The following is a 24,387-nucleotide window of genomic DNA, read 5'->3' on the forward strand; positions in this document are numbered from 1 at the left end:
GGAGCAGCTGAGGGGGCTCAGCCTGGAAAAAAGGAGGCTCAGGGGGGACCTTATTGGTTCTTGCAACTCCCTGACAGGAGGTCAGAGTGATGTGGGGATCAGTCCCTTCTCCAAAGTAACAAGTGACAGGACAAGAGGAAATGGCCTCGAGTTGTGCCAGGGGATGTTTGCATTAAATTTTAGGGAAAATTTCTTCAGTGAAACGGTGGCCGGTCATGGAAACAGCCTGCCCAGTGCAGTGGTGGAGTCCCCATGCCTGGAGGGATTTAAAAGCCCTGTGGTGGCCTTGGCAGTGCTGGGTTAATGATTGGACTCCACGATCTTGAAGGTCTTTTCCAACCTAAAGGATTCCATGGTTCTGTGATTCTGTAAAACCTTTTTGGGGCTCCTGGCGTGTTAACACTCGAGTGTTAAGGTGTGATATAATTCCTCTGTGAGTATTAGGGGCTTACAATTCAGGAGGAGCAGTGTTATATTAACTGGGTATTTGGCATCGCTGTCACAGCTGGAGGAACATTAACCTGATTTTTCGCTGTTCATTTGTGGTGAGATATGGGGGGGATGCACAGGGATGGAGGGGATCTGGAAGAGAGTCATGATTCCTCATTACAAAGGACTTGAGCTCTGTCTGCATCAGTTCTCAAAGGGAAAGCTAAGGGGTAATTTGTAGAATGCTATAGAGGGAGCAGAAATTATTATAAATAAACCTCTTCTACCCATAAGAAAACGGATTAGCCAGGAAATAAAAGCTAGATAAATTCAGCTTAGCAACTAGGTAGGCTTTTACTGTGAAGACTGGAAATCATTGGAACAGTTTCCTGATGTGTGCTATGAATTATTCTGTATCACTAGAAATCTTTAAATCATGGTTGGCTTTTTTTCCCCCTGAAAGTTATACTTCAGTTAAATTGCAGCTTTTGGACCAGAATCAGGAATTCATTTATTCAGCAAAGTCAACCAGCATAGGCCCCCTTGCATTACAAACCAGGCAGACTCCGTATTGGGGTGGAATGTGAGAAAGTACAGTGGCACAGGGACAGCGTTGTGGGGAAGGTGCAGTGTTCATCTCACCTGCCTTTTCATGTCATGCCAAAGGGGAGGCTGAGGGAATTTTGTCTTGCTCCACTGATACTCCTGTGTGAGTGAGTGAGTGGAAGGCAAACCCCACCCCTGTCCCAGCGTGAAGGGCTGGGTCTTACTGGCGCGTAACTCTTGCTCAATGAGAGCAATATACACAGAAAGGGCCAAATCATTGTGTGCTGCTTTATTCCTTGCTCTGGGAAAATGGAGAGGAAGGAGGGAAGGGGCTCCTTCCCACCTCCTGGTAACATCCGGCTGATTTACACCCTCTCCCCATGGGTCTTGTTCTCCACCGGCTGGGGTGAGTGGCCAAATGAATGCTGAGGAGTTATGATGGCATAAAACTGATGGGAGACCAGAATTATGGAGGTCATAAGCTTGTTCCACATTAGAAACCCAGCTTGCAGGAACAAGCTGTGCAGCTTCCTGGCTCCTGGCAGGATTAATTACAGATGGTGGCTGTGGCAGCTAAATCAAGTACCTCCAATGTTGTGTAAACTTCATTAAACAAGCGCCGTAGCAGGGCTGTAATCTATGAGAAATGGTATAGGATGATGAGGGTAGAAAAAGAAAATACTCTGTAGGAAGTTAAAAAAAAGAATCCTCAGTGTCTAAATCGACTGAAGCAATTTCTTCTACCTTTTGTGCTTTAATGGTAGAATTTTAAACCACAAGCTTTCAAACTTATTATCTGGTAAAGCCTTGGTAGCTTGACTTAATAACAAATTTCTGCTAATGCCTTGCTGAATTCCTCTTAGTCAGCAAATCCTGGTTTATCTGATATGCTCGGTCCTTCCTGATATTCTGCCACCATGTGCATTTGGCCATTTCTTTTCTTACTTGTGGAAATGGCAGAGGAAGAAACACCGACGATCAGCTTGATTGTGGCCACTGTGGTTGATTGACTGATGCGGTGCAGGGTTTATAGGAGACCTTGGTTCTAACTTTGGCTGCAGGTTTGTGTTTTCATCTGAAAGTTCAGCACTTCTGTATGTTAATATAACATCCCAAGCAGCGTTCTCTGAAGTCTAAGAAATGTGACTTCCTCCAGCTGTCATTGGTAACGTGAGGGTGTCATTTCATTCCGCTCCTCATCGTCGGCACCCGTGTGCTGCTGCAGAAAGGGGTGCTCGCATTTCCCCCTGCCTCCCTCAGAGGAGGCAGAAGCCTGAATCAGGGAAAAGTGAATAAATCTCTGCTGACTTAGCAAGTTAAATCTGCTCAGCAGAGAGTCCCGTGAATGGCAGCGCTGGGGCTGGGAATCAGGGCATGAAGGAGGACTGGTCTGGGGGGAGAGTTCATGGCAGGGGCCACAGTGGGATTAATTCATCTGCAACTTGTAATTTCACCCTTAGCAACCCAGTTATTGACGTGGGGAGGAATTGAAAGGCCAATTAAATTAACTGAGCTTTTCCAGACAGGGAGAGTTAACTGAGGAGGAAAAGCCAAGTATCTACTTTAAAGCACTTCTTGGTGGCCAGTGCCAAAAATTTGTGTGCTGTTTAGTTCAGTTGTCTGTTTGGGATTGGAAAATTGGGGTTGTGTTAGACATTTCTGACTACAGACACTCTCGTTGTGACCCTTTGCCTGGCTGAAGAATAAAGTGGATAGTAGCTTGTCCTTAAAGAAGCTACAGGAGATCTAACACCCAAGGGAGTGCTTTTTTAAATTATTATTTTCTCCCAAGATATTATTTTTAAAATTATTTTCCCTGCTCTCTCTCCATCCTCTCCCAAATCCTTGTCTATGGACAGATGCTTTAAGGTGACTTGTGTAGCTCTTTCAAGATCAGGAACCTAAAGTTAAGCTGGGGATTTAGGGATCCTGACCATGGGTTAATTCTTTCCTCTGCTGTTTTAGCTGTACAGTAGCTCCACAAGACTTGTCAGTGGTCATCTGAACAAGGGATTTTTGGAGAGTAACACTATACACTTCACTGCATAAATTTAGGCTCGGGAGCTTGACTTTACTCACCTGTTTTGGAAAATGTTGTCTTTTCAAAAAAAAATAAAACTGCATCTTTCTCTTGCAGTTTAAGAGGGCTTAAAAGAGAAACCGGTCTTGCCCAGTGTCTCTTTTTGATGAATGAAGCAAGTGAAAAAGTTGTACCATTTAAATAAAGGTAAATTTCAAGCAGCAAAAATATTTCAGCTTTTATGTTGGCATTAAGTCAGTTTTGGTTTTGAAATGCATTTTTAAGTCTTCTTTAAGGAATCCAGGACTAGAAGCCTGGCCCTGCACTGCCCTGTGGGTAAGTGCTCAGAGGAATTGCTTTTGGTTCACCATGGTTTAGATGCAGCTGAAGAGAAATATTTTGGCCTTTGGGCTTCATCAGATAACGCGGCACAGCCTCTGTGATCAGTGGGTACAGCACTTGTTCTTAGGGGAAGTGCTGGAATTTTTATAATTTGTCATAAAATGCTGCAAAATTCCTTTTTCTTTTCCTTTCAAGGCTGTTCTGCTAAAGGGAATCCTTGGTCCTTCTCTAAAAATGCTTCTTGCAGTAGGAAACACAACACAGCAACCAGACGCTGCTTGTTCTTCCCTCCCTTGCTCCCTTCTCCTCAGGAGCAGCTCGGGAAGTACACGTGTGTTTTGTGCTCTGTGTATGATTAATCCTGAGGAGTTTGACAGAGCTGATGAGTGGAGTATCAATGGGATCTCTGTTAGCTCGTTTTTCAGGAAGGAGGGACGTGGCTTTCCTCAAACTGGGAGTTGGGCAAGCAGCCAGTTGGGTACCAAAAATAGTAAAATCATGCAAGTCCAGACCCAGCCAAATTGCAAACGGCTTTGAATGGGCCTGCCTATAAAATCCTGGAGCCATAATGATGGAAAGGTCTTAACTGCATTTTTTTTAAAGAAGCATGTCCTTCTGTTCACGTGTAGTTTTAAGTTTTGTTTTAGGAAAACCACGTGTAAGGAAATGGAGCTGATGAAAGGTGGGGGGGTAAAACAACGGGAAGGATGGATCCAGTTCTGACAGTCCAGAAGTCCACATGGACAGGGAGGGAGGAAAGACTGATAGATTCATATGTACAAACATTTAGTGTCCCACATTTCTTTTTTGTGTGCTTTATACCTCAAATGAGGAGAAATTGGAACTAAAAGCTAGTTTAAAGACAGGTAACACCTGTACATTTCCATTTACCAAGGGGTTTATTTTGTGTGCAAGATCTGTGTCAAGCCCAGGAAATAATTTCCTGTAGATGCCTTGAAAAGGAGCATTCCTAAAGTAACCTTGGGTTTATGATCATCTGTTTAACACCATTTCCTTCCTGTTATTTGGATTTATCTGTATCACTGTGAGCTGTGCTTGCTCAGGAAAGGTATTTTCCAAGAGGAGCATTTTCGTGTGTTGAGCGTAGTTAATTTGTTTGTTTCTTCTTGAGGTGTCTGTTAAATATATTCTCTTCTTTTTTTTTTTTTTAAATCATTATATTTTTAGTCTTCCTAGCCCTGTTGTGGTGCACTGCTAGAACTTTAAAAAAAACCCCAAAAAGCATGGATTCTTTGGGAGGATTTCCAAAAAATCTCATGTCAGGACAGTTGTGTGCTTTGGAGCCAGGTCTTTTTTTCTCCCTTCAAGAAGACTAAAATAGGTTTTCTGGCCTTCTGGGTAAACCTTGTCCTAATTTGCATCCCTCCTACCTGCCTTGGTCTACGTGAAGCTCCAAAATGTCCCTAATTAGGGAAAACATCGAAATGAAAAGCAATTTAAAAGGAGTGGTTTCTAATGAGGTTTTGACACCGGTGCTTGTGCTGAGGGCGAACTTCCAGGAAGGGGGAAGTGCATGTGTGCCTCACGGGGTGGAATGACTGGCAGGGTTTGATGGATCTGGTTAGCCACTGGAATACATTTTGCTGCTTTGGGCAACAGTGAAATTACTGTTGGCTCTATCTTATTTTTTCCCAGCTCTGCCTGGAGGGAGGTAACAAGCCATAGCTGCTGCACATGAATGCAGGAGAAAGCAGCCTCGGAGTCCCGGGAATTGCTGCTTGGCTTGGGATAAAGTAGTTGCTGCAAAGCAAGCCACTTCCCTGGAGATAACTCCTCAGCCATACCAGAGGATTTGTGGGAGAAGAGGAGCCGGGTTTTTCTGGGCACTTGGCAGGCAGCTGGGTGTAAGCGTTGGGCACTGTTCAATCAGATGGGGATGGTGTTGCCAAGAGCCTTATTGAGCACATCTGCACTGCGTGTCTGGCCACACCGAGCCGTTCCTGGCCGTGGAATCCATTGCTGAGCACTCTCTCAGCTGGAATTCCAGGTGCCCGTTTCAGGACTGACAGACAAGGCTGGTAATGAATGTTCCCGCTCGTACAACTGTGCCTGACGCGAGGCTCTTAATTGCAAGTTCCTGCAAGTAAATGACTGCTGGATATCATGTAAAAGAATTAAATCCTAATGGCCTGAGCAGATGATACAAAGGCCTGTGACAACCGGATGGATGATATTGGTTCCCTCAGTCACTGGAGATGTAAACAGGCACTTCACACACCATTTTCCCTGCAACTGTGCTTTAACTCTGCTAGGAATAGAAGGATTGGTTGTCTTGAATTTAAGCAGGTATGAAGTGGCAAGGAGAGAAAGAGGGGAGAGGAAGACTGTACTTGCTCATGTGTCTGTAAAATGCTGAACACACAAAGATTGAGTAATTGAGACAAGCCAAATGTTTATACAAGGGCATTTCTAGTGCCCCCATCCTTAGCAGGACCAGAGTTCAACTTGCCTGGGGGAGAGGATGAAATGAGAGCACTGTAGTCCAGAGACTTGTTTTATTTTGCTTATCTGCAGGAGAATCAAAGCCGGGCAAGGTACAGCTTTGATGCAGGGTCAGATGTGGGTTTTGTTAAGTGCAGGGTTTGGTTTTGATTCATTAGCCGGATGCAGAGGGAGGAGACCTTGCCTGGACGAACACCAGCAGGAATAATTGTTTTGCTGTGAGAAGAAGAAAATCTAACAGTGGAGTAAGGGTGTGTTTCTGCTGACTTTGTTGGACTGCAGTGTTTGAGCAGTGAGGAACAATGGCTTTATTGCTGGATTGTCCTGTGGCAGATACTAAAATGGCCTTCAGAAGGGCAGCTGTCTGCCTTTAGCTGGTCCCTTCTAAAGAATTCCTTGTGGAGCACCTCCTCTTATTCCTCTTCACAGTGTTGCTCAAAGGTTTTTTCTGCAGGGACATAATTCCCCTGACGAGGAAGGTGGTTTTGCTCACTGTTGTGCATTTCCTCCGAACTAACAGCTCTTGGATGAGTTTCGGTGTGGCACCCTGCTTGTGCACCGAACAGCCAGGGTTCTAAAGCTGCCAGCAAATATTCCTGGCTCCTACAGACAGATTTTGGAGAGATCAAGCAAGTTGTGTTATACTACACTAGCAAATTATTGGTGCTGAATACTTGTCCTTAAAAAATTGCTAACAAAGGGCATATCACAGCCAAAACTTCCACAGGTTTTGGCTGCTCCTGGCTGTCTGATCAAAGTGCTTTGTGGAGATCAAAGATCACTCCACCCTCTTAAGATTTCATTGGGGTTTGTCTCTTGTGCTGGAATTGCCATTTAAGGGGACACTTGTTTCCCAATGTGATTTAGACCTGTGACCGTGCAGGGGTAAACCTGACACTGCCAGCTCATTTTATGAAGGTCACCAAGCAGGAGTGGCCATCATTCATTACCAGCTTGCTGAAACAGAAGTGGAAAGCTCTGCTTTTCTGCCAGTTTCCTGAGAGTTTCCCTGCTCTCTCCTTCCTTGGATTTTGTGCAATTTGCTGTTACATTGGAGCAGTGGACGAAGTATGAGTATTGTGTGTGACAGGCTGCTCCTCCTAGGACTTCCATCTTGCATAAATCACTTCTCTTATGCCTCTCTATAAAATTTAAATGGCATCTGGAAGGAAGGGACTTGCCAGACCCATCCATCTGAAATATTCAGGTTGTTTTACATTACATTGGCATTGCTCAAATCAAAATCCCAGCCTTTGGATGGGACTTGTGACCCACTAAAAATTAGAACACAGCATCCACAGGAGACATTTTGGAGACAAAATGTTACATTATTTCTTACCCTAAGCATGTGTGAGCTTTTGATTTTCTTCTAGTGTCACGCTGGCTGCTGTGACCATTCATTGAGAGCAGTAATTGCTTGCAGTCCTTGGGTTTTGGGTCAGCAAAACTGGCAGGCTTGGGTCTACTTTACATTCTGGTCCATGAAGAAATTGTCCGTTGTCTAAAGTGAGTTTCCTTTGAACTGTTAGGTCTTGGAAACAAATGTTTTCATGAGACAAGTGGTTCACTGGAATACTTCACCCTGTTTTTCCTCAGAGGTATTTCAAAGCAGCAATAAAATGTCATCTTCTTTCAGAGTCTCTTTATGTTCTGGGAAAGTTTAAAAACTTAAATATTGAAGGATAAATTGGCTCTGTAACCTGAAAATTGTGAAGAGATTTGAATAATGAGGTGGCACCATGATGGCAAAATTTGGATTTTCCTTTTGTCACGTGTGACATCCCACAGGTGGTGAAGTTTTGAAAAGTTACAGCAGTTAGCAGAGCCAACCCCCAAAACAAGTAGGGAAAGGTAAATAGTGTAAAATGGGCTGAATATTAAGAACGTAATGAATGGCACCTGTAAGAAATGGAAAAAAGCAGGGAGAAGAAGGGAGAAATGACAGGACAGAAGAACATTGTAAGAAGATGTGGAGAATGCTTCCCTCTCCCAGAGTGAAAGCATTCTGAGATAACTCCTGACACTATGGATTTTCTGAAGGTACTTTGTGTTTTCCCAAACCAGCCCCTTGCCGGGCGTGGGGATTGCAGTTGGCTGCCCTGAGTGCACATGGCAGGGCTGCTCGGGGTCACGGCAGGAGGCTGGATTAACATTCCCAGCAGGCTCTGGAGTTTGGATAGTCTGTGTGATCTTTTCTTATTCCCTGCAATGTGGTGGGAGCCATGTGCTGGTGATTCCGAGCACGTGATGTCGCTGGAGGGGATTATTGGAAGTACAAGCCCCTTTTCTTTCCCCTGGCCATGGCTTGGAGGTCCAGCAAAGAGCCTGGGGGCCTGTCTGCTGTCCTGCCCCAGGTTCTCCTCCTTTTTGCTCTTGGAGATATGTTCACTTTAGCATGGCAACATGATTAAAACCCCATCCTTTTCCTGGCATCCTGGATGACATTTTCCTTACACTTGCAGACCCAAGGTGGAAATGCAGCTGTGATAATGTCTGGGTAAGCCTGCTACAAAAGTTAAAGCGGGGTAGCTAATCCTCCACCCTGAGAGGAGGACTCTCTTGTGCTATAAACCCCTATTTTTGCACTGCAAATGCTGGGGTGGGGAGGGTGGGGTGGACATGATAGGACTTGTGCACGTAGCTCATGGGCACTTCAGTCTTGGTGTACTGTGTCTGCAGACGTGGGAGTGGTGCCCAGGTTAATCATCCAGGGAAGGGTAGGGAAAAATCCATGTGTTGGCTTGTTTTCAAGTCAAGTGTGCTCCGAGCTAGGCTCCGAAATTCTGCCTCTCTCTGTTCCTCATCATGTGGTGGGAAAGTTCTGCGGATTAATAAGGAGTTAAGCAATGTCTTCTGCCTTTGTACATCCTCATTTCCAAGAACAGTGTGTCTTGGCTGCCTCAATATCTCAGCCCGGTGGGAGCTGGTGTGGGCTGGGGAATTTGGGATTTCCCTGGGGCAATCTGCTTTTGCAGGGAGAGCCCTGGCTGCCTCGAGGCTTTCATCAAGCATCTTTCATTGGCCTCTTGAAGGTGAGGGAAAGCTGGAGGATTTTTAGCGTGCTGTGTTAAAAAGAGTTCCAGGCTTGCTTTCCTCTTTGTTTTTAGGAGTCTCCCCTCAATTTGAAGCTGTCTGGTGCGTGTTTTGAGGAGAGGTTGCTGGATGGCTGCAATTCCCACTGGGTTTAGCTGCTATTTTAGCACGTTTGTCCTGGAAGGTGATAATGCAGCCGCTTCCCACTTGTCCGTCACTGCACGTCCTCTGCTCAACATTTCCTTGTGCAAGGACGGTTGTGTATTCCTAGAAATAGGAGACAGTCAGAAATGACCTTAAAGCTCAGTCAGTTCCAGCCCTCTGCCACGGGCAGGGATACCTTCCACTATCCCAGGTTGCTCCAAGCCTCATCCAGCCTGGCTTTGAACACTTCCAGGGGTGGAGCAGGCACAGCTCAGCTGTATTTCAGGACCCAGAACCTGAAGGTTGGACTCCTAGCAGGACTTAAACAGCTGTCAGGTGGATTTAAAGTGCATTATTTACTGGACTATAAAAAAGAGCACTGAAATGCTTCATATCCCCAAGCTCCTGAAAAATGGGCTGTCTCACCAGGACTACACATTATGGCAGTTTCTTTCCAGAGCCTGAAACAGCATTCCTCATGGCCCTGAGTGGGAAACATCAGGCACAAGGTGAAGGCTGTGATTTGGGGTGTGCTCTCCTCTGGGTTGGTGCAGTCTGGGAGCTGTGGCTGATCCAGGCACCACTGAAGCAGGGAGTCACAGTTGCTTCCCTGCAGGCAGGAAAGGAGGGAGCCTGGCTGCCAGCTTCACTCCGGTGACCCACATTACTGTCCTTTTTTTCTTTTTAAGATAAAAGTAACTAAAAATGCAGGGAAGAATGTGGCCTCTGGAGGTCAAGTCAAATGATGGATGCAGGTGTTTGGAAAAGCCATCCATCCACGCAGTTGTGTGTAGACCTCTGGGAAGTGTGCCAGTGCAGAGGAGTGGAAGAGCCATGCAGGAGAGAAAGGGAATTCAGCAGTCTTGAATCTCCCAGCTCAGTTTTTTATTTTGCTGAGGGGGAAAAAAAAGGGAAAGAAGAGGAAGGAAAAAAACAGCAGAGTATTTTTCTAAACCCCCTACCCTTTTTTATTATCAGATTGTGCTTTATTTACATGCTGCTGGCTTTGAAAGCATAGGGAGTAACAGGTAGAGAGACACCTGAAAGTATTGGAAGCACCAAGGCCTTGCTGCTGGGAATTCCCATCACCAAGATCTTCAGGAGGGATGGGTGCACTGAAACAAGGCTCGTGATTGGAGCTGCTCTAAGTACTTGTAGCTCTGGGAATGTTCCTTTGTGCTTTGCTGCATCGTTCTTAGAAATAAGTCTTGTGCAGCAAAGGAGATGAACCTGCTTTGCCTTTGGAGGGCTTCTTCCTTAGAACTGAGTTCATCCCTGCAATCAGATAGGTCCCATTGATAGCTGGTGTGGGATTCCTATAGCTCTAGGAAGGTGGCATCAGCTGCATTCATGGCACAGTGGGAATGAAGGTGAGGAAAGGAGAGTGTGGAATAACCTGCCAAGTTTTACAGCTGTGTTATGGGAGAGCCTCTCCCTCTCCATCCTGGACTTTTCGTTCCTAACCCATTCAGTGGAGAGGACAGTTCCCTCAAGAGTGTTTCCTGTGTCACTTTTCCTAAATCTCTTCATTCTTCAGGGAAGCTGTGAATCGTTCAGGGTACAGGCAAGTGGGACTCTTCTGCTCTGAGACCTTCTCAAAGTAGACGCAGACGCAGATGAAGAAACACTAAAAACCTTAGGATCCTGCAGGAACCTGGAGTTAGAAGCATTGTGAGATGTTTCTTAAGCCATGTAGAAAGTACATGAACAAAATCTTGGAAAATGGGATTTCCTTCTTTGAGGAGAAAAAAAAAATTGAAAGTCCCTGGGCTGTGTAGTGGTTAATCTGTTTCACATCTTCTTCAAGAAGGAAGGGAAGGAGACTGCGAGGAAGAGTTCTGCCATGTCACAGTGTCATTATTAAATTTGTAACGAGGCAGCAATTATTTCTAACCAAGCGTGAAGTAGCCTGACAGGAATTGGCGCACACCATGTCAGCGAGCAATATCTTCAGCCTGGCAAATATCCATGGCATGGAGAGGGATGTGAGGAAAGCTCTGCGTTACTCCTCTCGCTGAATCCGTGCGGACATTGATGCCTGAGGCTTTATGTACCCCAGAGATGTGCTTTGAAGCACACGTTAACAAGCACTCATTCAAGCTTATTAAAGAAGAAGAATTAAAATGGTTAACAAAAGCCAGTTCTCAGGTGTTGTTTACTGTAATATCCAGCCCATTCTTGCTGCCTGAGGATGGAGGGAAGATGAGTTTTCTCCTCAGCCTGAACTTAAGGAATGCATATGTTTTGCCTCTGCTAAATATTTCATGGAGCAGCTTCTGTAGGTTAAGACATCACTACAGTGAAGGAGCCAAGTGCTTTGATATAAAACTGTCCCTTTTTTAAACGGTGAGCGTTGGAGAGATTTAGGAACACCCCAGTCTGTTTTCGAGAGTCTAAGTAAGTGCTTATGCATGTGCTCCCTCTTGCCCTTGCTGCTCCAGCCCCCATTACGGACTTGCTGTGTAAACTGTTCCGAGCTTTTACCGCGGATTTATTCCGAGCGAGATGTTAAGTACTGAGAAGGGGGTGAGAGACAAAAATTCATGTGCAGGAGTTGTAGAGGTTATGGTAATCTTTGTCCCTGAGCTTGCTTGTCCTGTGGACAGTCAAATTTTGTAAAATTGGTTTTTCTGTGGAAGAGGAACTGTGGTAAAGGGAGCAAATTGGAGAGGTGTTCTAAGTATGGATCATGGTTATTTTCAGAGCAGCTCCTGACATCTCCCTGGCATTGTGTTGGAAATCAGGTCACAGAATCATGGTGTTATGCATCGAAAAAATAAATATACTTTAGATAGGATTACAGGGCTTTAATTTTAAATAAATATTTTTTTTGCCATGACCTTTCATGCAGTGCTTCTGAATAATGAAAGCAAAATGAACTGTTCCAGCATGAGCTCAAAGACGTGTGCAGTTTGTTTCCTGTCAAGTGCTGCCACATACCAGTGGATAATATGATTTATTTCAGACTGATGGCCACTCATGCTAATTAATAGACTGGTACTTCTCCTCCTGAGGCCGACCCATGCCCTTGTTTCTCTGTTTATCTTTTATCTGCCTCATGGGAGGGAGTTTAAATGTGTCACACAACTGTTGCTTACGCCTTCCTCCCTGAAAATCAATGGTTTGTGATTCATCTAACCACCCTTTCCAGCCCTGGAGGTACTTTTTTCTCCACTGCACTTTCTGGCCACGGCTGCTCCCCTGTTGGTGTTACTCCACAGGTTTTGCCTCTTCTCCCTCAGTCTGCTCACTGCTCTTGAACAGGATAATCTTTTGTACCCATGGCATTCCTTCTTTCGTAGAGCAAGATGTAATTAGCTGTAGTTCTCCTCAGTTGTTTGGTGTCATCAAAAAAATCATCATTTTTGAAGTATGTGTGACCCAGTGAATGCCAAGGACTGTGCTGCTCAACTCAGCTGCTTCTTCTCTCCTTCCCCCCATGCTGTCACTCTTGATCCTGATGAACTTGATCACGCTTTTCCCGACGTAGAAGCGCACAAATACATATCTCATCTTTGCCCTTTTCAGGATATTTTAAGCCTGATTTTGTTCTTGAACTTGTAGTTTCTGCGTGCCGGAGTGAATTAATTGACTCATTTGTAACAGAAGGCAGCAAGGAGCCTGTGTCTTTGAGTCTAACACTGAGCTGTCACCCACCTTTCGCTGCCATTATTTCGATTTGGTTTGGTCGTAAGATTGTCACCTGGTTGAATCTCAACAGCTCCCAGTGAACCAGAGGCTCTGGAAACAATACTGGAGGACACGAGGACAGTCTGCACATTTCCTTATTCTACAGGGTTTTCTTCATCATTTTGGCTCAGTAATGAAGCCTTTGTTCTCCGAGATTAATGACTGTGCAGGAGTCCTCTTTCCCTTTGGAAGGGAAGACAGAACCAGTTTATTAATCTGCTGCACAGGGGGCTGAGATGGAAGATGAGGACATAAAGGGTTGTATTTTCTGGGAGCTGTACGGGACATTACTGTGCTTGGACCCACAGTGACAATAGTAGGATTCGAAGTGTGTAATTCCTCGCTTTGAAAGGATACTTCCTAAATGTGCAGCCTGGAATTGGAGATAGCTGTAAATTTGCTGACATGGCTTGCAAAATTGCTCTAGAGTGGATCGTTGCCTTCAAGAAGTGGAATTAGAGTTACCTGGTGCAGAGCTTCCGAGGGCCCGTGACTGGTACTGAAGGAAATTTCCTTTCTCTGCTGAATCAGCTGCAGGGATTTTCATGGCCTGATGCAGGCTTTTTTTGTTGTTAGAAACGGGATAAAAGGCTTAGTCTGGCTTGTTCTTTCTGCCCCAGCTTAGACGCAGTTAACGTGGAAGCATTTGGCCCACCATAACCTGCATTTTTAATTGAAATCCCGCATCCTGCTGGCAGTCTCACTTCATCATTTGGCACATCTTTGTTGGGATACGCTTGCTGTTGACTGCTGGCGTCCTGGTGGCTCTGCCAGGTTCAATTTTTGAACAAGCAGCATCATTTGAAGGGGGCAGACCATCACCTCCTTGGTGCTTTGCCATAGGCACACCTGCATCCAGACCATCACACAGCAGAGATGGGCGCTCCTGCTGCTCCAGAAATAGCCACTATATTGTAATAAGTGCTATCATTAAAGCTGTGATCAAGTTTAGATTAAATTAATCCCTTATCTCCCTTCTTTTCCACAGCTGTTCAATCAAGCACTCCGGGTCTGACATCCATTAACAGTTTGATATCCATTCAGAAGTCATTTTGGGGGAGGATGTTTGAAATTTGCCAGTTGGCAGGTTAGGAACTATTTGGGTAAAAGGGAGAAAACCCAGCAGGAGGACCCCAAATGGGGTCCTGGATGCTGAGAAGAATTGCGGGTCTGTGTGATTCATCAAACTCAACACACAATTGGGCATGGAAAAAATCTGCAGCATAAGAAAATGGGAGAAAATAGTCATTGTTTTTGCTGTCAGTCATTCACCATGTCCATTTATAGATGGATTTAATGTGCGAAGAAAGTTTGCAAACAGACTGCAAGTTGCTTTGGGTCAATCTAATAGTGACAAACCAAAAGGCATTGACCTTTCTACAGGAACACTGCTGCTCCCAAAATATTGACCTGTTGGTCAGAACAAAGATCTCTGCGTGCTGATTTAAATCCTGGTTAGAACCAATGATTTTAAGCCATAGTTTTACTCCTTCTGCCCTGTTTTCTCAGTGCATTTCGTTCATTTGGGCCCTTTCCTGTCGACTGCTTCTGTGTCTGTCTGAAAGATAGTATAAAGATTACAATAGCACCTAAGTATTTGAAGAATATTTTGGAATATCATATCCCTGAAATATCTTAGGACTACTGGGAAATGTTATTTTTAGACTCGATTTTTACAAGGCTGGTATAACTGGTGAAAGACTTTAACAGCTGGAAATGTAGCAGACTGCTGAACTGTGAAAACAGTACCTTGTTTTACTTTATGTAACTTCCTAATTCCCTGACTGGAAGAAGGAGAAAACTAGTTCCCAATTCCCGAAACAGTGTGTTCATGTTGCTGTGTTGTTAACCAAGACCTGTGCTTTGCCTTAACTGCTCTGTACTCTCCCAGGACTGTAGGACTAAAGCTGTTTCCACTGAGAGGAGCTGAATTTCCATTTGATTTCCGAGCCCAGTCGTTCCTGTGTTGTTCTCTGATTGTGTGCATGCTGGAATGAGCCCATTAAAACCCCCTTGTCAAGGAGATTCTGTTATATGCGAGCAAATACCAGATCTGAAAACACACTCAGCAGAGCAACAGCTCCCCATTGCCAAGGATAAAACATCAAATCCAAACCCGAATGGGCACTGGGAATCCTTTATGTGTCTCTGAATTACTTTCATCTCCTCATCGCTCCATTAATGGGTATCCCCACACACCGTGCAGTGCTCTCTCCACTTCCCTTCGTTCGGGCTTCTCCTGCCAGTTACCTGGCATTGTCAAGTAATTGGAGTGGAAATGACAAATGAAAGCGGCGCTGCCAAGGCTCCTCACTTGGCAGCCGGTGGGCAATGCTGGTAATTGTTACCAAAAGTGTAATTGCTCCGGGCTCTGCCGTCGATTTCAGCAAAGCAGCCTGGAATTCCTCCTCTGAGACACCTGATCCCTGCCTTTTCTCAGTTGTCTCTGGCACAGGAACGACTTGGGAGGTAAATCCAACCTGATACTCAGACTTGGAGCTCCCTTGGGGCATCTCCCCGTGGTGTGGCCTCCCCGCTCCCCAAAGCAGAGTCCAGCAGCCCCTTGGAGGGTTAATCACAGAATCCCAGAATAGCTGGGGTTGGAAGGGAGCTCTGGAGATCACCCAGTCCAAGCCCCCAGCCAAGGCAGGGTCACCCAGAGCAGGTGACGCAGGAATGCATCCAGGTGGGTTTGGGATGTCTCCAGAGAGGGAGACTCCATGACCTCCCTGGCCAGCTGTTCCAGTGCTCTGCCACCCTCATGGAAAGAAGCTCTTCCTCATGTTCAGGTGGGACTTCTTGTGTTTTAGTTTATGGCTGTTACTCCTTGTCCTGTCACTGGGCACACCAAGAAGTCTGGCACGATCCTGTTGACGCACCTTGGAGAGACCCGTATGGATTGATGAGATTCCCTCTCAGTCTTCTCCAGACTAACCAGGCCCAGCTCCTGCAGTCTCTCCTCATGAGAGAGGTGCTCCAGACCCCTCTCCATCGTCGGGTAATTAGTGGGGTACATGATGAGCAACAACCGCCTCATTTTGGCGTGACACCACAACTCTGCAGCTCGACCCCTGGCTGACACGAAGGCTGCAGCTGTGCTCTGCTGGCTCCACCCTGCTTAGCAATTGCAGCAATGCCACCACCCCAGTGAACAGCTTTACAGGTCCTGGGCGCTGCAGGGGACACCCCAGCGTCCAGTGACATTTTAGGGATGGACTGGATATTTTCAGGAAGCCATAAGAGCTGGAAAGGGGACACAAGCCAGCTGTTGTATGCTTCTTACTTCCTGAGTCACTGCACCAGAATAGCACACAGACTGTTATCTGGTGGGATGATATCCCATTCTAAGTGGCACCTGATTAAATTACTGAGGCTTTTCACATATTAATAGCAGACTCTGATTATTTTTGATTTGTTGGGTACTGCTTTTTTTTGCTGAGGTAGAGGAGGGACAGGTGCTGCTGTCTGAAGTTACAATAGCCAGTTGAAAAAGCTGTGGTCCAAGAGATTTAGGTCTTTCTGTGCTCTGGTTAATGTGACAGGGTGACAGCAGCAAACCAGGAGCACTCACAGCTGTTCTGGGCTCCCTCCGCGCCACCTCTGCTCTTTGTCTCTTTAACTTTTTCTTTGCTTTTACTGCTGGTTGTGTTCTTGCCTCCTTCTTTTATCTTTTTCTCCCCTGCCTTTCTCTAAATCCTCATCAGTATTCTCCAAGTCCATCACGTGCTCACACTGTGTTCCTGTGTCTCCAGTTTTATTTCATTTCATTTCATCTTGGTCTGGGTGTCTGCAGGCTCAAAAGGTTTGTGGGCATTTCTTGCTCTTTTGGCCCCTGTTCTGCAAGCTGGCCCAAGTAATGTAGACGTATCTCTTCTTGCAGCGTGGTGTTTTAAAATTCAGTTGAATTAGCTATCATTTCTTCTTTTGATGTAGGGAAATCCAGGGAATTAATAAATTATAATGGCACTACTTGGTGCTTAAGGAATGCTTTCTGTCTTCAAAGTGCTCTCTGCATGATATTTCATTATTTATACTGTTAATTATATTAGTACTTGTAAGGGAAAAGGCCCTTAAATTGTCATTGATAAAAATACACTCTCAACAGGATTGGAATCCAACACTTAGATTGCAGCAGATAATTTGTCCACTGAGGTACAGGGCCGTGGAGAAGACGTCAGGCAGATTTCCAGCAGTTCTTTCAGTGTCCACTGAGAAGTCTTGCTTTATGTTTAAAGCTGTATTGCCTGGGAGCTTTGAAGTGTCCTTGTAGGTACTTGTGGGTGAACACTTACAAAACCTCACAGCAGGACAAATACGTGGGACCCAGACTTTCCAAACTAGACTTTAGGTCTGTTGCCAGGAATCTTAAGCTAAATGTTGAATTGTCCAAAGACCTGGATGCTGAGACCCGTGAAATGCTTGGAAGACTCTCACATCCCAACAAATCAGGTGGTAGTTTCCTGACTATTAACTAGATAATGAATTTTTAAAACTCTGCAGAGAAGTGTCGATTTTGATCCAGTACCAGGCAAAAGGAATTTAGAAGCAGCTGATTTGAGCCCACAGTTAGGAGCCAGCCTGCTTGGGCTGTGATAGAAAACGGGAGGAAGAAGACCAAAGAGGGGTTTTCTTACCACAAACCTGAGCATTTAAATCTCAAAATGTGGGTAAGGGTGGCTCTGTCCTGACCTTTTGCCATATGAGTCCTTTGGTTATTATTCCACCGTGGAAATGATTTTTCTTTTTTTTTTTATTTTAATAAGCATGACAGGCCGGAGGTGAAGGTTTAGGAGAACCAAGAGATGAGGCACTAAGTGTGCCCCTTCCCTTCCCTTCCCTTCCCTTCCCTTCCCTTCCCTTCCCTTCCCTTCCCTTCCCTTCCCTTCCCACTCCTGGTTACCCCATGGCTGGCTTCCCTGCAGGGAGCTGCCAGATTTCAAACACAGAGCGCTGCTGAAGCCAGCGGGATGGGTTAACTCCGATGTGTGTGTTAGCTAAAGCTTGGCACGCACATCACTTAACCTTCATTTTTTCTCTAACTGCACCATAAATCTGCTGGCAGAGGTGCTGTCAGGGTTTCTGTTCTGCAGCCGTGTGTGAGCGAGAGGAGAACCAGCTGTGCTCCTGAGCAGGAATTGCTGTCCCTCTTTGCCTGCCTTGTTGGTGCCTTGCCCCGAGGGGCTGTGCGCCTTCTAAGGTCAGCATTGCCGCCATCGTTCCATTAAGAGAAAATCTCCCTAAATTTCTGATGCTGATGGAGTGTTTGCACTCACCTGTGCATGACCTTTACCACGAGAGAGGAGCACAGTTTGATGTGCGAGAAAAGCTTTTGGAAAGCAGGGGAGAGACATGAGGATTGTTTTGCAATGTTTTTGGCTGTCCCACTGTTTGCAGATTGACACTCTTGATCCAGCACCCGACAGAAGTGCCTGAGCAAGTGGCCAGGTTTTTCAGGGGATTTTTTTCTGTCATTAAGCGGCCTACTGGGCCTTTAAGGCACATTTCAGTATTTCATCATTATGCTTAATTGCAGTTTTAGTAGTTAGCTGTAAATGTGCTCGTAGCAGTCAACTGTTAATCATCCTTCCGGAGCTTAATTTGCCTGAGTCGTACTTTGCCCTGCGAGTAAATTGAAGCAAATCACTACATCGTGTAAATGAGCAGCAAGGTCTGGTCTCCTTGCAAATCCATTAAAAACGAGGCTCTATGCCTGGGATAGGGGCTGTCCATCCTACACAGGAAAACGCCCTGTGTGGTGGGAGTTTAGCCCACTGTTTGTCTGTACAACAGGGACAGGGATTGTCTAGCGGAACAGAGTGTTTCAGATGAGAAACTGATCCTCCTCTTCCCATTATCTTGTGGAGGCAGCGTGGGATCACGACCTCAGCGTGGAAGCAACGGAAGGGGGTCAAGCACGGGTGGTGGAAACCCTTGTGAATTAGCTGTGGGTGTTCCAGTTGGGTGCACTGATCGAGCAGTGGCGACAGCTGTTTCCAGACCTGTCAGACCGTCTGCTGGGCCAGGCCCTCCTTCGTGGTGTTTTGGAGTAAACGTGCCCAGGTAGAGCCCGTTCATACCCGGCCACATGTCCAGGAGTGGGTTTGCCTCAAAGCTGCCTGTGCTGCCTCAGCACAAGCTGGGATCAACCTGCAGCGTGGACAGTCTGCACTTGATTACAGGGAAGTTTTCCAGAGATGTTGTAATCACCTGGAGCTCTTGGAAGTTGGATTATCTTGCCGTTGGAGCTGATTATTGGCCGTGCATGGCCTTGTCTTTCAACTGCGTGCTGGAAGTTGTTGAGTGAAAAGTGCCAACTTGGGCCTGATAAGCATGTGGGAGGGAGGGGGGCTCTGTTCCAGTCTGGCTCTATGGAGTTGTTTGAGACACGTTGTTAAAACAGGACATGCCTTGTGCTGCATGGGTCTCCTTTCCAACTTTATTTGCAGAATAACACGTTCTGGAAGCCGGACTCTTGCCAAGACTGCCGTTGCCGGAGCAGTGTTGTCACCTGTGAGCCTACAGTCTGCAAGCCCCCTCAGTGTGACTTCCAGAAGGTAAGGGGCGAGTGTGTGTGGCTGTCCAGAGCCAGACACAGGCTCTGTGTCCTTCCACTCCTCCTTGGAGTGAAAACACGTGGTGTGTGAAGCCTTTGTCCCCTTCGCCGCGCTCCAGCCAGAGGCCGGGTGTTGGAGCAGCTTGATCCCAAAGGAAGCCCCTGAACTGGGCTCAAACCTCCCAGCATGAGCCCAGCTTCCAGTCCCCCTTCATTTGAAGGTGGAGCTGGGGCTCCCTCGAAGATGCAGATGGGCACTTTCCACTCTGCTGAGCAACAACAGAGCTGAGATTGTCTGTCGTCCAGCTTCTTCTTCCTCGTGATGGTTGCTGAGCTTTCGTTGTCTCCTGCTTGTCTTTGTCTGGGTCTTCATTAATTGGCCATGGGATTGGTCTTGCATTAACATCTGGATTGCTGGGGTAGAGTGCACAAATAGCAGTGAAAATGAGTGTTTAAAAGAGGCTCTGTCAGTATAATTATATGGCTTTGTGAAGCAGGTTAAAATGTTTCCCAATATGACAGCACTAATGAGGAAATAATTTTGATTCTTACTGGTTTTCCCCGTTATTATCGCTGGGTATTGATTAAAGCTAGACTGAACTATTAGCAATTTTTGTGCTAAAGAGGAGGGAAATGAAGTGCTGTCATGGCACACCTAATAATGAGTGCACGGGATAAAATGATGAAAATCGGGTAAATGAAAAGGTGGCAGCTTTAAAGGTCATGAAGGGAAATCGGTTTCTAGTGTGAAATGAATCTGTGTGACTCCTTGACACGGGCAATCTTCAAGACAAAATGTTTAAGTGTTCCAAAAACATCTGGTCATTTAAACATTGAAAAGGCTCACCAAGGATCTCAGAAGAAAAATATCCTTTCATGCTTCAAGGCTAAACCTCCCATTGAGGAGCAAGGTCAGAAATCACCATCCTTCTCCATGGTTTATTTCTTATCTACTCATTATGAGATTTATGCAAATGTTGCTGATCTTGTTTCAGCAACATCTGTCCCTTGTTTCTCAGTGGCCTTTCAGTGAAGAATCTTGAGCTTTGTCTTGGACAAGTGTTTTCTATTCTTTGAAAACTGATTTGGCTGGGGAATTCCTAGTTGTACTGTTAGGGTGAAAATTCTGCTGCTATTTTGAGGGTAAAATGTTCAATACACAAAGTGAGGTGTCACCTCTCTCAGCAAGGGGATGTGGTGTAGCAGCAATCTATATTTCCCTTGAAACCTTTTCTGTCTGAACTGGGAGCACCAGGTCCAGCAAGGCCTCATGGCTTCCCCTTCATGTTAAAGTCCCTATTTGATGTCAGCTGCTTATTGGAATCCTGTCTCTTTTTAGGGAGAAGTGCTCCAGATAGCCTCCAACAAGTGCTGCCCTGAGTGTGCCTCCCGAGCTGAAGGATTCTGCCAGCACGAAGGACAGATCCACAGCGTGAGTGCTCTGTCCAGTTCCTCAGCTGGGACAATCCTTACCTGTTTTTAGCTCCCCGCTTGGTTCAGCCAGTGGAGGATGCTGAGCTGGTGTGCAGGGGAAGGATAGATCATTGCATTTATATCCTGCCGCTGTCAGACACTGGAATTCAGCAGGAGTTTGGTCAGCAGGGTTTGCAGAAGGGGAACGTGTCGCTGAGCAGTTGTGTGTCCTGCATGGCTTAATGGGAGAAATTTCCCCAATTGTTCCTTCCCTTTGCTGTTTCTGTGGATGACTGAGACAGTGCAGTAACATCAGGAGGGGAGCAAAGCACAGTGAACTCGACATATTAGCTGTCCTCAGAGAAGGCTTTTCTCTCAGCAGCCATCTATGGCTGCTGGAGATTGATTGCTGCTCTGCGACCTGGGTTCTGTATTCTGTAATCCTGAATTATTCAGGAAGCAGGTTCTGGGATGTGGTTTCACCTAGGGGGGCTGAAAGGCCAAAACAATCAGAGTAATTGTCTGGAGATAAGAGAAAAATCACAATTCATGGGTAGTAGTTAATGAATCATGTCAAACAACTGGCAAATGTAGAAAAATGGCTTAACAGCAAACTCAAGTCCTATGTGTGGTCTCTTACAGACTTTTCTGTTTGACAAGAGGCAAGTCAGGTCCAAATCTCAAGGAATATGCTAAAATGCCCACACATTTGCATATGTGGACTGTATTGTCTACACCTGAGATGGATTTCTCAACCCTCTGTTTCAGCATGAGGCATGGCCAGCATGAAGCTGGTACAAGCTAAACAAAAACAGGAGGGGTAGCACACCCTTCCTCTTCTCATATTTCTTTGTGCCTGTGATTTGGTGCTGCTATGTTTTATCATAATACATTACATTTCTTCTTATGCCATTGCTGCATTTTACTGTGTGGTTCTCTTGCTGCAGCTTTTGTCTTTTGGCTCTTTTTGAGCCTGTCCTTTGGGTAGGCATCCCCACAAAGATACGGACACATTTGTACCTAAAATCACATTTCACATCCCAATTCCACTGCCAGCTGGTCAGAAAGCTACTTTTTGTCAGTGACAAGTCTCATCCTTGAGAGAGGAGGGACTTGAAAAGGGACAAGACTTATTTCCAGGACTCACTGTGCTTTCTCACTGTGCCTTTGGTTGTGTTGTGTGCAGCATGGCACGCAGTGGGCCAGCTCGGAATGTGTCCAGTGCTCCTGCACCCATGGGAAGGTGACCTGCAGCCCCAGGACCTGCCCAGCCCTCACCTGTGGACAAGGGGAGCTGCAGGACATTGCCCAGGGCTCCTGCTGTCCCAAATGTGTGGGCCATGGTGGTGAGTACTGCATGTGAATGGGGGACTGTCTGGTTCCATTGAGCTGAACTCAGAACATCCTTTTAGTCCCAAATCTGGAAAGCTTGTCTTTTCTTGTTCATTTTTGTTGGGAAGACTCTGGAGTCAGGCACGTCTCTTAATTCCCTTTCTGTCCTGCCGCCATATTTACATTTTTAATGGCTTCTCCCATGGGCCAAGAGGTGGGGACAGGCTTTAAGCAGTGAGCAGATGTGCCTAATAAGTCTTCCTTTTGGAGATTAAAATTGAGAAAAAAAACCTCAGGTATTTCCAATGCACTTGGACTGCAAGTTCCAAGAATGCTTCAGCTGTTGGATGCCTTTTCTTGTAGAATCCCAGTGGGAGAAGTGCATCCAGAGCTCTTAATTCACAACCCCTTTGGAAACTGGTGGAATTGTTACTCTCTTTTACCTGCTTTGACAAACTGCAGTTCGGAATTCTGAGATGCACAAAAGCTGTGCTTTTAATTATGGGTAACAGCAAGGGATTAAAGGGTGTTGGAAAAGAAACTCCCCCTTTGTTTTCCTGTCCCTTAGAGCCTTGCTCCTTCGATGGCCGCGTGTTCCAGGATGGCGAGGGCTGGAGCCTGGGGCGGTGCTCCAGATGCGTCTGCAGGGATGGCGCAACTCAGTGCTCCACAGCTTCCTGCCAGCCTCTGCTCTGCAGCCAGGTCAGGACCCTCCAGCCTTCTAGGAATGTTCCTCAACACCTCCTTTTCCATGGGCAACATGCATTTCTCCTGCTGGGGTCCAAATTAGCAGGCAAAGCTTCTGGGTGACAAGTGGGCAATTTGGGAAAGGGGTATTTGACCTGCGGAAATGGTGTGGAGTGATGATGAAGCCCGTGCGTGTCTTCCTTAATACCTTCTTTCCCCACCATTTTATTTTTCTTGTCCCTTTGCTGCCTAATTAAGCACAAATTCTGAAGAAACTGCTTTTTTTTTTTCTACTAAAAAAGTGATCTAGAGTTGATCAGGAAATGTTTTTATTTCTGCTGAGCGAAGGAATGAAAGCACAAGATTTATAGTGGGGTTTATCGCCACAAATTTCAGTGTTTGGTTTGCAGCTGGAAAGTTTGATTTGCAGGTCCTGTTTAATTTTTTTTTTTTACAAGAACTCTAAAAATGCATTTGAGAGTAGTTCAAATGTGGATGAAATTCCCCTTTTAACTTAAGGAGTTCAGAAATACAAGGTAACTTGAGCTGAAAGAAAAGTTTCGGAGCAGTGTGTTTGTGTTTAGAAAACAACAAAACTGGGAAGAGGACCTAGGCAAGCTCACAGTTTTAGTCCAGCTAGGAGAACAAGGACATTCCTGTTTCCAAGGTCTTTGCTGTGGACAAGTGATGAGTTTTTAGCATTTGGGCAGGAATCAACGCAGCCAAAACCCTACAGGATTCTACACAGCGTTAACACAGGGTTAGTAAAGGCAGCAAACTGTACACACTACTCCGAACTCTGGGCAAATCACTCATTTTTTAGAATTTGTGTTATTATATTGAACGTGCTGAAGGGTGTGACTGTGCTCTTTGGATCCTTTTCATTGGGCCCATTGTACCCTTTTTTTGGGCCCCTTGGTGTACTCCTTTCCAACAGCATGCCTAGAACTGGCTCCCTGGAAATCCTTGTCTCTGACCTTGACTTTATGTTTGAGGGACTGCCATTTTCCGATTCTTTCTGAATCTCTTACCACGCTCCAGTGATTGATCCAAAAGCTCCCTGACTGAGAACTCTTCACTGAGAAAACCAAAAGCAATACTCATAAACTTTATTCCATGTTGATGCTTTCCCAGCTTTCTGTTACTGGACCAGATGTTTGGACAATTAACACTTTTTTTTGGATAGAAGAAAGCCCACCTGTTCGTGTGTGTGTGCGTGCTAATTGTGTTTTGCTTTGTCCTGAGATATTCCATTAGTGTTCATTTACTAAGTACTCTGCATTAAAACAAATTTATGCCAGCTTTAGAGCCCTCCTTTCCCACTCCAACTGGACTGGCGTTACCTGCTGAGCCATTGCACTAATGTTTAATCAGCAATCATTAGGATCTAATTTATGAAAACAGGAGTGACTGTGTTGTTGCTGTGATGTATTTGAGAGTAGTTGGCTGGCAGCATCCAAGTTAATGCAGCAGAAAGCCAATTCTGATGGTGTTCCAGATATTTCCTACCAAGGACATTTCCCTGTGGAAGGGACATTAGCAGGATGTGCAAGGAACCTGTTCTGATCTCAATCAAACCTAACATTTTCTTGCATGGGCCTTTATCTCTGTCCCTTCCTTCGTTCTCTACTCCATCAAAAGCTAAGACAAAAATTCTCCCAGGATTAAACTCTCATCTTCCATCTTTCAGACAACTTTGCTCTTCCCTAGTTACTGAAGGAAAATAATGCAAAAA

General features: G+C 45.6%; 1 protein-coding gene across 3 annotated transcripts in view; it reads left to right on the top strand.

Annotated features, from left to right (window-relative positions):
* The window catches only part of FRAS1 (Fraser extracellular matrix complex subunit 1), a 109,560-nt gene that overhangs the window by 14,236 nt on the left and 70,937 nt on the right, over positions 1–24,387 (top strand). For all 3 annotated transcript variants that reach the window (XM_039550676.1, XM_039550677.1, XM_039550678.1), the window contains exons 3-6: positions 19,114–19,221; positions 20,560–20,652; positions 21,820–21,979; positions 22,534–22,667. In XM_039550676.1, the coding sequence (XP_039406610.1) occupies positions 19,114–19,221; positions 20,560–20,652; positions 21,820–21,979; positions 22,534–22,667 (495 nt within the window). The remainder of the gene's footprint in view (positions 1–19,113; positions 19,222–20,559; positions 20,653–21,819; positions 21,980–22,533; positions 22,668–24,387) is intronic.

This window comes from Corvus cornix, chromosome 4 (genome assembly GCF_000738735.6).
Source record: "Corvus cornix cornix isolate S_Up_H32 chromosome 4, ASM73873v5, whole genome shotgun sequence".
In the NCBI taxonomy this organism is placed as follows: Eukaryota; Metazoa; Chordata; class Aves; order Passeriformes; family Corvidae; genus Corvus; species Corvus cornix.